This window comes from Planococcus citri, chromosome 1, assembly GCF_950023065.1.
Source record: "Planococcus citri chromosome 1, ihPlaCitr1.1, whole genome shotgun sequence".
Classification (NCBI taxonomy): Eukaryota; Metazoa; Arthropoda; class Insecta; order Hemiptera; family Pseudococcidae; genus Planococcus; species Planococcus citri.
In genome coordinates, this window is record NC_088677.1 from 72,924,312 (window position 1) to 72,940,331 (window position 16,020).

Here is a 16,020-nt window from a genome sequence, read left to right on the forward strand (position 1 = left end):
TTCAGTGTACTTTGAGAAATAACAATAAACTGTTTGTCGCATTGAAATCGGTATTAAATTTACTACAGGAAACATATCTTCAAAAAATTAGTTTGCCCTGATTACAAATTACAGCACGTTTCCAAACTGTGATCAACTTTAACATGACGTTTTTTTGGCATCAAATATTCAAAAAAGTGAGCCACAGATCAGAAAATTATCCGGTCCAGTGATATTTCTGTTTTCCTAGCTTGGCTTTAACAGTACAATCACCTAAAAATCGTCACATGACGCCATCTACCCGTTTACCATGAGAACTGTGGTAGTGGCATAATTAGCTGCACTTACCTTATAGGTTTGTTCGTTTTGTTCAGGTTTCTAGTCGGGTTTTGCCCCGCGTACCCCGCGCGACCAACGCGCTAAACCCGTTAATGGTTGCGCGGGGTAGCGCGGGGCAAAACCTGAACAAAACGAACAAACCTTATACGTACTGAACTAGCACCCAAGCAGAAATCACAAAACCTAGCTATCACGAACGACCAAATAACCACAGTGATCCATGGATTTCAACTTCAACCCAGCGGTGTAAAATGAAATGAAATCATTATACTGAGCAATAAAGTTATTGATGATTTGAGTATTGAGTTGATTGTGTTCAAGTAATGATGTATCAAATGAGAGAATAGGTTTTTCTTAGTTTTTGCAAGATTTTCTGCATAGAATGGGGGAAGAGGATATAGCTGAATGGAGTTCACGTTTAGAATGGAAGAGGCTTTATGGAAATATGAGTTATACAAAAATTTATGATTCGACAAATGAAAAAACCTTTTTTCGGGTTTATTCTTTGAAGAAAAAAAATTAATTTTGGAACAGCAAAGCAACATTATGGCCCGAGTGAAGCTAGGATATAAGCTCCCTTAAATTCATTTTAGACGTGAAGAAATGATTTTTCTGGTTTTGATTTGAAAGATTTCTTAAGAAATATTCGGCTAGTTTTGTAAGTATTCATTATTTACATGATTTTTAGATACAAAAATATTGACAAACAAGATCATTCGCCATAATGTGAGCAAAATTTTGGGACTATATCACATGAATCCATCAAGAGAATGCCCGATGAGCATCAAACAAATGTTATTGGTGCTAGAGTTAATTTTTGGCTCTCCAGAAATAATTTAAAACGTCCAGAAAAACTTGAAAACTCACCAGAAGCTGTAGAATGGTCCAAAACTTGCAATTGTTGATGTGTGGGATTTGAATGTAGTTAGGTAGGTATTCACATTGTGATTGGTCCATGTTGATAAAAAAATTTCCATTTCATGAATGTGTTTTAAAAAATCGCCTTGGAATAGTTTTTTAAAATATTTTTTTTTTTTCAATTCACCAAAAACCAAAAATAAAAATTTTAGGACTTGAATTTTTTATTCTGATACATACTCGCCTACTTATTTACTCATCAACGCGTTTTGAAGAACCCAATCCAATCAAATGAGTACAAAAATTATCATTTTCTGCCAATACATAGGTAGATAGGTACCCACTACCCAGCTACGTAAATTTGTGTGTACTCATGAATAAATGACAAATTTAAATCGCATTCTCCCAGAATGAACTTTCTTAAAAATTTCAACACAAGAAAATGCAAAATAGTTGTAATACTTATTATGCGGATATGTATGCACATTGGTATTCACAATGAAAATTGTTAGTTTTAAACAATGGTACATGTAAAATATCTAAAAAACTAATCAACACATTCTTCAAATAACCAAGCTTCGAAATAATCAGCGTAATCTGCATTCACATCATCGTCATTATAGTAAAACGACCACTGAAGTAACGTGTCATTATGGAAAACACACTGTAGTAACGTGCCAAACTGTAGTTTTTCATCTGATTTTCGCATCGACTCAATTTTCTCTTTAAAACTCTTATTAGTATTCAATTTATTCAACATGAAATCTAGTATTTTATCATCGTCCTCAAGTAACCAACAAAGGAGAGATATCAACATCTCCAAAGCGTAACACTGATGAAACATACCTACATTTGGATCCCAATCTCTGAATTGACGCATACATCTATCCATCCACATATGGAGAATTGAATCAGCATATAGGTATTGTTTCCTTAAACTTTTTCAATAAATGGATATCTTCGTTTACACACCAGTTTACAGCCTTCTCCCGATTAGTAAATGAAAATGATTCATCGCCCTGCAGCGCCTCACGAAACCATTCCAATAATGTATTTTTGGCGTGGTTTAATAAATGTGGCATTGAAGAGAAAAGATGATCGTAGAAGCCCGTGATATGCAGATCAAATTCACCATTCATTATCCAATCGCGAAAATAATGCCACGAATGAGTCCCAATGTCCATCAGATGCGATTTGAAATCCTCCAATTGGCTTTTATCAGGAAAAGTTTCATCAATAAATTTGTCAAATGGTGCTGCTGCTTCAGGAGACCTAAATGCCCAAGCACCGAAGTAACTCTGGAGAAAATATGAAGATTTAACGATACGAATTCTCAAGTCATAAATAATCGCAGCATCATTTGTGACAAACGTTAAAAGCGTGCATAATTCTTGAATGCGTTTTCGTTTTATCATCATTTTTAGACTATACTCAATTTCAGAGTATTCGCACATATACATCTTCTTAAACAAGACAATCTTATCTTCACAACCCAGACATAGTTTCATTACCATTTGCAAATCTTCAGGCGATGTACTCGCACCAACGATTACATCTTTCCATTGTTCTTTCCAAAATGTCTCTCGTTTTTCAGAGGGATACGCAGATAACAACTCCATCAGCAATTTAGTTTCACCAAAAATCACTGTAACAGGTCGAAAACGATCGGCACATATCAATTGTTTCAGTAGAATATCTACGTTCTGACTAAGGAGTGTTCCTTTCCTCAATTCATCAGATGCACTGATCCATATTTGAAAAGCTGCTTCATAAGCGAATTCTTCCACTAATCCAAACATAATTTCATAGAAGCTACTTACGGTGATTATACTTCTAGTTTTAACATGATTCCATAAGAGCATAACAAAGGTGTCAGATTGATGAAATAAAGTGATCATAATGTGTGCTGCGTGTGATTCAATCACGCACTCTAATTGTCTCTCTTCGATGTTACACAATGCAAAAGATAGAAACTTCTTTAAAAAACGGCTTCTTTCAATTATTGTTCTAATTCGTTCATCGTCACTTAGATACTCCCAAAAGAACTGAAAGGCTGATAAAGTAATCCATGAATCGTCGTCAGGTTTGTAGTTCCATAATAAACCGGCTTCAGGGGAACTATACTCATCACTCTCCGCAATCAACTTATTTGCTTTGTCTTCCAACCTACAATTCCAGTACTGCACCAAAGGATGTGAATATTCGTGCTTTTCTGCCATTAATGCCTTAATATCCTCGGGGAAACAGTAGACACATGCCACTCGGTACTTTTGCTTGCCGCTCAATTCATCACTTTGAACCAACTTTTGAGCAGTTTGACGGTAATTAATGGTACAATCGGCGCTCCACGAAATTAGATCAACCAATTCAAAATCACACAATTCGTTTTCATTCTCAGACTCGGTGAAAAGGTAGCTATTGAATGTACACCAATGATTCAGACTTCGAGATACTGCATCAACATGCTTATGGATCATATCCTGAATTCTAGTTGGCAGCTGGCTGAGCTCAATGGTGGTTTTTGTTCCATAATACTCGTATTTGTTTTTTCTATCGTGATACCACAGATGAGATGCTATGTTGACACAAGCCAACTCTTGCAATTTGCCAACTTTCGAATAGAAAACCAAACGATTGCTGTTGTCAGTATCCATCCCAGATAGTCAAAATGAGCAAGTGGAGAGATCTGTAATCAAAAAAATCACCTATCTGTATTAACTTTTGAACACCTTAAGATGCTGAATTGAAAATTACATAAGTGTGTTTCTTTTATAGGTACGCAGAAAAAATTGGGATAGAAAATTTTTTTTGGTTATAAAATGTCAACAGTGTTTCGTTCAAATTAAGCGAATCTTTTTCATTTTTCTGCATTCTGTGTATACGAAATAGTTCTGTACATTTTAAAAATTCTTTACTAAAAAAATATCTGGGTAGGTATTGTGTTTTTTCTCCTCGCTCGTCTCTCATTTTACTCGAAAATATACAGATACAAATTTCCTCTTCCTATTTTTTTTCTTTTAAAAAGTTTATAAACAGAATATTTCATCCAATATTTTAGATGTTCGGGCTTAATGTACTGAAAATGTTGGAAATGTAATTGTTAGAATTATTGTGTTTTAAAAGACTTTTTTTTCATGGTTAACTCGTCTTATGCAATTTGATTGGTAAGTTTTTTTTTTTTGTAATAACTGCAGGGGTTAGGTACAGACAACAGGAAGAAACAGGATGGAGCAAAAAGAATCGCTCATCTAATTTGATGATGTAATAAAAAAAGGGAGTATTCCAGCATCATGCAGATGATTGGAGAGAGGAGGAATAGAACAGATTTAGTTCAACTGAGTTTGAATAGGCTGCATCGTCATCTCATCTTATGTATTTTTATTTTTATTTTTTCGTATTTAAGAAATAGGTATGCGGCATGAGCTGATATAAAAGGAAATATGGTTTAGATGTAGGTACCTATACAATGACACGTGTAGGTTAAATTTAGCAAGTACTATCGCCACGATTTATATTACTTGCCAAGCTGCAATAATTTATGACATGACACCTGAGAAAAATAAAATTGATATTTTTCGGTATGAAAATCACAGGCACGTGTGAGTTGAAATGTGGAAAATTGATTACATTTACAATCGAGTTTTTGCTGACAAGTTTAAAGGGAACTTTTGGGGAAAAGACTACAAAATACAACAAGTGAAATGATAGCCTATTTATTCAAAATGCTGCTCATTCGAGCTAATTTTCCACAATTATAATTTTTTTGAAAATTTAAAATTTGGCCCGAATCTTCAAGAAAAAATAAGTACAAATTAATCGATCAAAATTGAGGAAAAATTTTTTAATTTGATTTGCATTTTTGTTTAAATGGCCTAAAAATCGACTACTTATAATTCCAATCCATTCGTGACCATACATTTAGTTTTTGATTTTTTTTTCGAATTTTTAAAAATTCCATAAAAAGGACGTAAACAATGTTTCAAGATCGACGTCGTTGAAGGGAAGGGGTCCTTTCTTTTGAAAAGTTCGTTTTTGCATTCTCGTACATATCTTAAAGTTTGTCGATTTTATGAGAAAATGATTCGTTACTTTTTGGATTTTTATCCAGTTGTCCAAAGTTGAAAAAAATTAATCAATTGAAAGAAGTATGTACTTCATCAAAAAATTCTGATCAAAAACTTTCAACCTTTGGGTCCGAACTCTCCTAAACGGACCCTCTTCAAAAAAAGTCCCTTTCTCAGTTTCCCAAGCAAGTCCTGCAAAATCGAAAAATCGAACAAAAAGAATTGAAAGAAGAGCATACCTACATCTGTAAAAATATTGAAAAATCTCAATTTTTATGTCAGAATTATTCCAAAAATGGCATTTTTCAAGAAAAAACTTCCCCTGGACCTCTTCAACAATGTTCGTTATCCTTTACAGACCCCTAGACCTCTCTCACCCAGATAAAGTGTGGAAGGGAATTTTTCAAGCAATTTCAAATTTCTGCATCAGAGTTCCTCCTGCTTAAATGTTTTTTTTTTCAAGAAAAAACTCTTCTCACGTCAGACCCCCCCCCCCAACAATACAAGTCTTCTTCATATGCAGAGTCCTTCCTTCAAGAATTGAAAATATCAGGAAAATTAAATAAAAGAAAAGTCAATGAACAAATTTTCAATTCATCGTCTCAGAATTTCTTTAAACAATGATGATCCATTTTGCAAGAAAAATATTCTACACACATGAAAAAAAATTATTTCGTTTCATTTTGATTTTTTTTTGACTCTAAAGGGTTCCACACTGTTTACCAAAATTGTTCAAGAGACGAGGGAAAGTTTTTTTTTTTTTTTTCATTAAAAAAATATACGTAGTTCCAAAAACAAAAATTGAAAATTGTTGAATAAGTAAACATCTATTTCATGTTTTTTCATCATCTGTGGTCGTAGATGCTCAGAACAGAAGGAAGAAAATAAAGAGGTCCCTGAAAAGGGAACTGAAGAATAGTACGTCTTTATACTTTTTTTCCAGCTGGATTGGAAGTAAAAAATTATTCACAATATTCTATAAATGAATATTTATAAGTCTTACTCTAATTTAATTTTAAAGTCGTTGTTTTTTTTCAAATTTTTTTTGGTTGCAAATTTTCATATTTTTGTACTTTTTTTTATCACAGGGTCATTTTAAGACACTTCTTCCCGCCCGGATCCCCGAATTGATCTACTCACTACCGATATTCAAATGCCTGAAAATTTTATATTTTTGGGTTGAATAATCGAATACTATAGGCCAACCAAAGCGACCAAAAAGCCATTGTAGAGAAGAGAGATGATCATATAACTTTTCAGTCTTTCAAAATGTTGATCATTTGTATACTGAATGAAAAAACTCAATTTATTTCGATCGAGATTTGCAAAAGTACCTGTTCCTAGTTTTTTATCCCAGATTCTTGCGATAAAAATACGGAATAATTTTCATTAGGTAACCTAATTTTTAATCTATAAAAAATTATCAATGGTACGTTCATTTTTCAAGATCTTTAAATGGATCTGTCGTCGATGTTTTTATCTTGCAAGAGATCCAACTAAGCACTAGATAGATAATATGTGCGAGTATAGGTGATATATGTATAGGTAATTGCACTCATCATAATCACTGGTCAAATAGTGAATTGGTCAGAGAATGATTTTTAACGCTAGATTACGAGCGCTTAAAACGACGGCAAGATGAGACGTAAGTGTAAGATAAAAGTAATACATATACCTAACTTCGTATAAGATAAATATGCAGATGCATTTTAATGCTCATAGGTTTTACGCGTGAATAATGACGTAATCCGCTCCAAAGCGGATGGTACTTAAAATAATGAGTAAATCATATAACAGAGATATTTTATTAATCGACGATTACTCGCATATGCGAATTACGTTATGCAACCGGTTGTTATATGAGTATAACTATTTGTAGAAAATCTTTAACGAGTTTCCAGTGTGTGTTGTATGGAATTTTTTCCAGAGGTGAAATTTCGACGAAGTGTTCATTGAAAGTGAATACTTGGGTATTAGGCTTATGGGCATTAATATAAGAAAGGCGAGTCTCCAAAAAAAAAAAAAAAAGTCAATTCGGTAGGTAACCAGATATTTTTTTTCATAGAAAATGGGTCTACAGAAATAGGCTCATGAGTAGATTTTTTTAAACTCAAACAATAAATTGAGTTTTTGAAAAAAAATATTTTCAACTTGAGGGGGCTACTGGCACCACTTTTTTTCCAGATAGGGAAAAAAGCAAAAAATAGGGAATAATTATTTTCTCATCCAAGGTAACAACTTTTAGAGGGAGGGGGTGGGAGTTGGAAAATTTCAACTTTGCAAAATAAGGTGCACTTTACCCTTTCCCTTTCTTCATTCTAAGATGAAAGACAATATGAATTGAGCAGCTGATAAAAAAAGTCGTTTTTTCCAGGTCTACCTATCTGAACCATTATAACGTTTTGAGGACTTTTTTGAATAATTATGACCTCTGCAAGGGAGGGGTAAGTATTTCAAAAAAGATACAATACCATACGGAAAAGAGTACAATTTAAAAAAATGCAAACCTAGTTTTTTTTTGAAATAGGTATTTGGTTCAGAATTCAGATGCTGTAATTATTTCGAGCAGTTTCTTTTTTAGTGAAAACTCGTATTTATTTTACGTGGGCAAAGTCAAAAAAATATTTACAAAATTAAAGGCAATTAGTAAAAAAAAAAAAACTATATTTATTCTCATTAGTAAAACTGGATACACCTGGGAGCATGTACCTATATTTGTAGATATATACCTGGCTAGCGTTTTGTACTCTCTAAATATAGCATATCTGCTTATTAGAGCACCGTTTAAATGCGAAATGTATTCGACTGGTGTCTTAAAGCACATCTACTTAGCATCATTTCTTCTACTCGTATCTCACTTTGTATTTAGAACGTCCGATTTTTTTTCACTGGCGTGAGTATTTTTTGTGGATCGTTCTTTAACACGCTATAGCCACATTTAATAATACTCCGTATATAGGTAACTGAATAATACGTATTCGACTTATGTAGCTTTTATTGAAATTCACTACTTTGTGAGTGATTTGAAAAAAATGTGAGAGAAATGAGAAGAATGAAAACAGACGCAGGCACCGCCAATGGCACTTGCGAACGTGAATACGAGTAAGAGCACTTTGTGGTGTCTGTTGAACATCAAAATATGAAATTTCACCACACATTTTAAATTACATTTATGTAGGAATTAGTGCAATATTTAACCCTTTCAATATTTCAGAGAAATTCAACGAATAGATTACAAAAAATTTTCATTTGAGAAGTAGCACTGAAAAATAAGATTGTGATTTTGATTTTACAAAAAACAAGCCATCAGCTATTTGCTGATTGCAAGAGAGTTTTTGCATTTACCTTTTGCTTATTGGGTGATCTAAATTCTAAGGCTGTATGCTTTTGAATAGTTCTTCAACAAATCTTGATGGTATGATCAATATAATCTCACTTCAGACACACACGAAATATCGTAATTTATTTTATTTTGAAAAATTATTAATTTTTCTGAATTTACCCTTTCAATTCTTGTATAGATACTTATAAAGATGCCCGATTTTTATAAAATTAAATTCAAAACAATCTTTGGAATTTTGCTACACGAAATATGGTTATATTTTTTTTGGAAAATTACAATCTTCACCGATTCGATTTGTTTTTCGTTGTTGAAAAAAAAAATGAAAGTACCCGCCAAAGTTATATCTACAATTTCAGTTTTGGCTTATTACATACTTCCTCACCGTTTTATCTTCATTTTCATATCAATATTATCTACAATAAAGTTTTGAATTGAAATCGGAATTTAGAAACAAATAAACGTAGCTAATTTTTTTTTGCATATTGCTTAGCATTTTAAAATTCTACTCGACGAAGACGACAATATTATCTACAATAAAGTTTTGAATTGAAATCGGAATTTAATTTTTGCATATTGCTTAGCATTTTAAAAATCTACACAAGGACGACGATGACGACGACGACGACCATGAAAAAGTGGTTACAATAGAGTTTTTTCTCTAAAAAGATCGAATTAAAGTCGTCACTCACTTTAGAAATTGAGGATTACTTACCCCAATTTTCTCAAACTGATTTTGTTGATTTCTAAAGTCAAATTAAACTAGACAGCTAAGCAAAGCTTAGCTGCAAAGTGTGCGTAGCTAGCTGCCTTTTCTACAGCTATAACCGTTATTACATCTAGGTAGTGCATAAGTGAATCAACCATGTCACAGTGATGAGAATTTTTGAAACTCTCACTGCTTCAAAATAATAATTGTTTTTCAGTGTTTTCATATTTTCCAAATTACAATAGGTATTTCAGAATAATTTATAAGCTTGTATTGCTTCTAAATTAAGAAATTTCTAGTTGTTTTTCATAGTTTGCATTGTTTTAAAATTTACAAAATTTCAAATCGATTTCCCGAATTCCCCATCGCTACAATTTCATGAAGTTTTCAATAAATTTTCAGTATTTTGCATTGCTGCTGAATTAGGAAATTTGCAATCAATTTTTAGAATTCACATTGCCTCTAAATAGTCAAATTTTGAATAATTTTTCAGAATTCTTATTGTCTTTAAATTAAAAAATTTCAAATTCAATTTTCAAGTTCATATTGTCCACAAATTGTAAAATGTTTACTCAATTTTTGGAATTCACATTGCCTCCAATTTTTCAGAATTCTCATCTTCTTCATAAATATTACAATACTCATTTCATATAATTTTCAAGTTCACATTATCTGCAACTTACAGAACTTTTAATCAATTTTTGGAATTCTCAGCGTCTCTAAATACAAATTTTCATATTATTTTTTTTAGAATTTCCATTGTCTTCAAATTTATAAATTTTCAAACCAATTTTCAGAACTTGCTTTTTATTCTAAATTAAGAATTAAATCTTATAAAATACCTATGTTAAGAATTTGCATTGCCTATTACACGAAAAAAATATGGGTAATTTTTACAAAAAAATTTAACTAAATACTCACAATTAAGTACCAGATCCCATTCAATAATTTTTACTGTAATCGTATAGTAAAACTTATCATTTTAATAAATTTTGCTATAGGTAGGTACCAATAGTAAAAATCATTTTGTTTTAATAATTTTTACTAAATCATGATAATAAAAATTACATGTTTCAATTGTACAAAAATTAGTTTAATTTCTCATTTTGAAGTAATTTTTAAATTATAAGTAAAAAGTTAAAAATTATTCATGTCAAGTAATTCTTACTTTATACTTATGGTTATAGGTAGACAAAAAATTAATGAAATGAATTTTTAGTTAGCAAATGATATCATAATTCATAACTCAGTTTCAGCATTATTTTTGCCCCATTACCATGTACTACATAGTAACTCCAAAGCATTTACCTATCCAATTTTCCTACGAAAAATCCGTCACCTACTTACTTACCTCACGGGGATTCGAACCTGGGTCCCTAAATTTCCTATTCCTACCTACATGCCCTAACCACTCAGCCACAACTTTGCTACGAGGGTTAGGGCATTAAAATAATATCTATATTTGTTTGGTAAACGCCCCACCAAACCACGCCCACTTGGAATTTACAGCTAACAGACTGGGGGTGTAACAGGGTACAATGAAACACAGCTGGTGATGGAATAGACTGGGGGTATAGCAGGGTACAATGAGCGGCAGGTGTTCTACAAGTCCCCTTTTCCCTTTTTTAGGATTTAATGCATTAAAATAATGAACTAAAATTGCAATTACTCAGCAATTACCCATCCGAATTGAATGAAAATTAATCTATTCCCTCCGCCTTAATGATTCTCAAATGGTGTCCAATAGGTACAAAAAACGGTTGGATATAGCTTAAGAGAACATTCAGTTCCAATAAAATTTCATTTCTCAAAGCGAAACCAATAGTGTGCTACGCACAATAAAAATGCAGAGTGCAGAGGGAAAAGAAAACCCTAAATCCACAGAAGATAGGTATAAAAATTTCTTTGCCAGAAAACTTGTTAAATTTCCTCCTCTCAAGTTTTTTTCAGGACTGACGAAGCAAAAATTTGAAAAAAGCTTTGTATATTTCTTTTTTTTGACGTCTTTGGCTGCTCTTAAAAAAATTTTCAATTTCAAAAAAAAATCATTTTGGAATTTTTAAAATCAAATTCCAAAAATCATCATTATAAAGGTGAAAATGTAAACTTGTACAAGTAAATTTTCCATTCAGGCTCAGACGTATCTGTTTTATAAAGTAGACCTATATTTTTTTTCAGTTGAGGAGAGTTTTTGATGCTGCAAAGAGTTTTCATTCCTCAACCGAAATTTCAAAAAATTCCAAAATGAAATATCTTCAAGTAGAAAACTTCAATGTCATTTGGACCCTGTTTCAGTCTGATTTTGCCAGGATGTTGAAATGTATCCTTATGAGCTATCGAAATTGTCAAAAAATAAATAAATAATAATGAAATTCTGTGTTCTGGGGTTTCAAATTTTTTCTTTGAATGTCCTAAAAAACAACTGAGAAAAAAAAGAGTTGAATTTTCAAGTGATAAATTAATTAAATGCCAAATTCTTATTGATTAGACTTTCTATTTCCATCTGCATGATTAAATTTGGCTTCAGAAATCTGCAAACATTGTTTTGAGAAGTCCCATGTTAGCAAAGTGAATGATGACTCAAACTCATTTTAGGTACCACAATCTAATTTCCGATCCAACTTCTGGCGTGAAAATTTTTGAAATTTATTTATTGAACTTGTAGGTATACTATGAATTGAAGAGTTATTACTTTTTCTTACTTTTCAAATTTCTGTCAGTAACCATCTTTGTATCAGTTTTAGGCAAATTTTGAGTATTGAAACCGACCAAAACGATAAAGAAAGAGTGTTTTGATATAATTTTCCGACCTTCGAACAGTCTCATTCAATTTACACCTTTTTCTCAGTACCATATTTGAACTGAGCAAGTTCAATTACTCCAATTTTCACTGCTTTCATGATGATTTATCGAAGAATATTGCAAATAGGGTAGGTACTTCTTTTTCAACCCTCAAGTGAATGTGAAATATTTTCATGAAAAATCCATTACGAAGGATGAATGCAACAAAATACTCAGTTGCGAAAAGAGTTCATTTTCGGGCAGCTCAGCTTATACCTAATACGAATTTGGAGTTTATAAATTGAGTTTTTGGGACAAAAAAATAAGAAACTTCACATAACCAAAATAAAAAAATATGTGAATACTACTTTTAGGTGAAATCGTTATTTTGAAAAATTTTTAAACCAATTTTTCATCCGTGAAGGACGGGGGTTACTTCTACTTCTTAAAAGTGAAGGCTTCTTCCTTTTACACATATTATAGGTGATTCCAGGAAACCCAGAATCTCACTCTGACATACGAGTTCAGAGTAAAACTGTATCGTATACACAACTCAATAAAACACTAGCAGTGTGCACTTGTAATAAATTGTATTTAACAAGTAAAGTACAATTTAATTACTAAAACAATTGAGAGACTATTCAGTACATGGCACATAGGTCTAAAACAATTTCCCTAGCACAATTAAATATAAGAACGTTACGCGAGTAAGGCTATATAAAAACTGTTAGCTGTGCCAACGTTACAAAGTCGGAAGTGGTCCATAGACCAAGTCCAATAGATGGCTCTGCCTTATGGAAGTTAAAGCTCTTTAATACAAGTATGGAAATAGATTATGCTCTTAAAAAAGTCATAGAATTTGACATAAGTTTTATGTACTGCTCACGCATCAGATCAGCTGTTCACGTACAACGTTGCACCCCATTGGTTGCTCCACCACGTGACGACATCAACCTGTCATGTGCAGTACATACCACATACCTAAAATGCTATGACTTTCTTAAGAGCATAATCTTTTTCCGTACTTGTATTAAAGAGCTTCAATGGAAGTTTCCATAAGCAGTGCTACCACTTCCGATGGAGCACAACTTCCCATTAGGTGGAAGCTGTGGGCGCATCCTCTCCCGGTACATTAGAAATCACGGATTCGTATAAAGCGAGTCGAAATAGGTACCTAAAATAAAATGCATCCTTTTGCGATTATTCTTCCCAATGTTCGCTAAATCCATTCGATGTAACCAGATTTTCAATGAAAAATTTCATATTTCTGGGTAAGAAAAAAAACGTCTAAAATGACGCTAAATCGTGACAAAAGGAAAGAAATTGAGGTAGGCAGTTTGACTCTTGTTGAATTCCAATATGGTACCTACGAAACAAAATTTAAATTAAAAAAATCTTTCCTAAGGCAGGAAAGTGTCGAAATAATATGATTTTTCGATCATTGAGGTAGTTTCTATGTACAACTCGGAAAGCTCTAGAACTTGACATGAAGGAGGAAAATTGCTAATGGAACTTTTAAAAATAGGGCAATATTGCTCAACAGGTAAGACATTTTTAAAATTTTTAATATTGATTTTTTTCGTAATTTATTGCTTAAAGACGTGATGTACCTACATTTTTTTTCAAGTTTTCAACATTGATTTTTCAATGATTTGTTCACATAAAGGTGATAGACATACAAGAAGAAACATTGGGGTGGATACGAAAAATATCTCGATATATTTCGACGTAATTTCGTAATGGCCATCATTTTGAGCATAAAAAGTCTTTCAGAAAAAATGTCAGCCACGACGAAGCTTCGAAAGAAAAATACCACTGTCCAATTTGAGAGTATACTTGTCTCAAAGATGAAATTTGAGGTTCTGTGTCGACTCAAGTTATTGATATCAAAATCCAAACCCACTTTTAGAATGGTTGAAAATCGCAAAACAGTCGCAGTCTCTTGTCATGGCAGCCGCCACATCGACGAGATAGGGTTGCAACATTTATCAAAAAAGTTTAAGGATTAACTATAGCGATCTGGTCGACTCTCTTCGTTAAATACGCAGAAAACTTTGATCGTTATAAGAATACAGAAGTCACAAACCATCCATGCGTTGTTTCCTTTAAAATTGGAGTGTTTTTCCTTACCCTTCTTTGCCACCCCCCCCCCTCCATTCAAGTTTGATTCTGCGGATAAGTAAGTACGTATTTTACATACAAGTAGAATAAGTACATATCTCTCGTATGCAAAAAGATGAATTGCATAAATAACAACAATAACGTGGCTTTTTTCTGGCAAAGTTTTCTTTACACCATCGAGTAGGCAGAAAATAATGTTAATTGCTGGAAACAACGAAAGGTATAATTTTTCGAGGATTACGACGAAATTACACCGCTGCTTCCGAACAGAACCACTGCATTGGAGGATGGTGGATGGTAGAAGAATGCAAAAAAGTGTTGGCTCCGACGACATTATGTAAATATTTTAATTTCGGTTTGGTCGTTTTTCTTATATAATGTCGACGCGAGCGAGACCGCGTATAATATGGCTACAAGCAATTTACCGGATTCGCATGCTTCTTGTTGCATTCTTTTATATTTTGTTTTTGCCTGGCTCGGCTCATATACTCTAGGGTGCGGCCCAATTGTATGAAAAAATAATTGTTTTTAAATTTTCAACGGCACTACCTCAAAAAAGTTTCCTTAGACTGTAAAAATACAGAATCCAAAATTTGAGTGATTTCCAGGAATATTTAGAGGTCGCTCAATGCCCATTTGTAAGGAACGAGGGTCGCGCGCCCGAACCTACAACATTTCCACCATAGTACCGTGGACAACGCGACGTGTTCAGCCTCACGCAGTCGCGCTCAATGTTACAACTCCTTTCAATCACTTTACACAACGAATGATACGTTAGCTCATCTTTTCCTAATGTCAGGGCTGTACAAAAAAATATTTAAAAAAGAAAAAAATTATTTGAAACGTTTTTACTCGTTAAAAATAAAACGTATTCAAAACGCGTTTTAAATAACTTTTAAACGAAATTTTGGAGTTCTTTTTTTCCTCAATTTCTTTTGTGCTTAGTGATTCTGATGCTACGAGTTTTAATGTACATTGTATATTGTGTAATTCTTCCAATAAAGTATTAAGTTGCACATATCCTACAAGTTAGGTACTATTCTGTGTAAGTATCTTATACCTCAAATCCGCACAAAACGAAAAACCGTTATAAAAGTTCCTGGCCGTAATTTATTCTTCACAAAGTATCAGAAATTCATATTGTGCTTAGAAAATTGAAAAATATACATGATGCGCAAATATTTCCTTCAGTACTTAGGTAATCTTGTTGAGAGAAGTTCGTAACATTGAGCGCGAGAGGATACGTCGCGTTGTCCACGTTACTGTGGTGGAACGTAGTGTGCTCGCGCGCGCGACCCTCGTTCCGCACAAATGGGCTTTGAGCGACCTCTAAATATCAATTTTTCGAAAAACTGTTCAAATGGTATTTTTTTTTTATAGAATTGAACAAAATTACGGGTAGTCCAATTTATTTTTTCAAACTTTTGTTTTGGGCCGCACCCTAATATACTCGGGCACGAGCCGGTTGTTAAACGAGGTACTTACACGTGCATTTCCGCCGCAATTTTTTGCCGGATTATATGCATATCTGAATTGCGGAAAAAATTCCACCCAGAGGCAAGGTAACCTTTGAGTAGTGAGGCCGCAACAGTGTGAGTATATGTAATGTAATAAGATGTGATTTATTGTTAGTTACCTAATTGAAAAGTCGGATGTGTTTATTTTTAATTATCATACCTACCTATGTGAAAGGCAACTGTTGTAGGTAATTGAATTTCCAGTTGCATGTTACGAATAAACTGACCAGGAAACCTTTCGGAATGGCAGTTTCTGATTTGAACAGGATCGCGAGCTTTGAACTTGGAGACATCATTGTCTAAAACCCCCGT

At 33.1% G+C, this 16,020-nt stretch overlaps 1 protein-coding gene across 1 annotated transcript in view; it reads right to left on the bottom strand.

Moving 5' to 3' along the window:
• Positions 1-1,616: 1,616 nt before the first annotated feature.
• Positions 1,617-16,020, bottom strand: part of LOC135831347 (uncharacterized) — a 40,793-nt gene continuing 26,389 nt past the window's right edge. Inside the window, exon 2 of the mRNA XM_065343757.1 lies at positions 1,617-3,862. Coding sequence (XP_065199829.1) covers positions 2,088-3,830 — 1,743 coding nt within the window. The 5' untranslated portion in view covers positions 3,831-3,862 and the 3' untranslated portion in view covers positions 1,617-2,087. The remainder of the gene's footprint in view (positions 3,863-16,020) is intronic.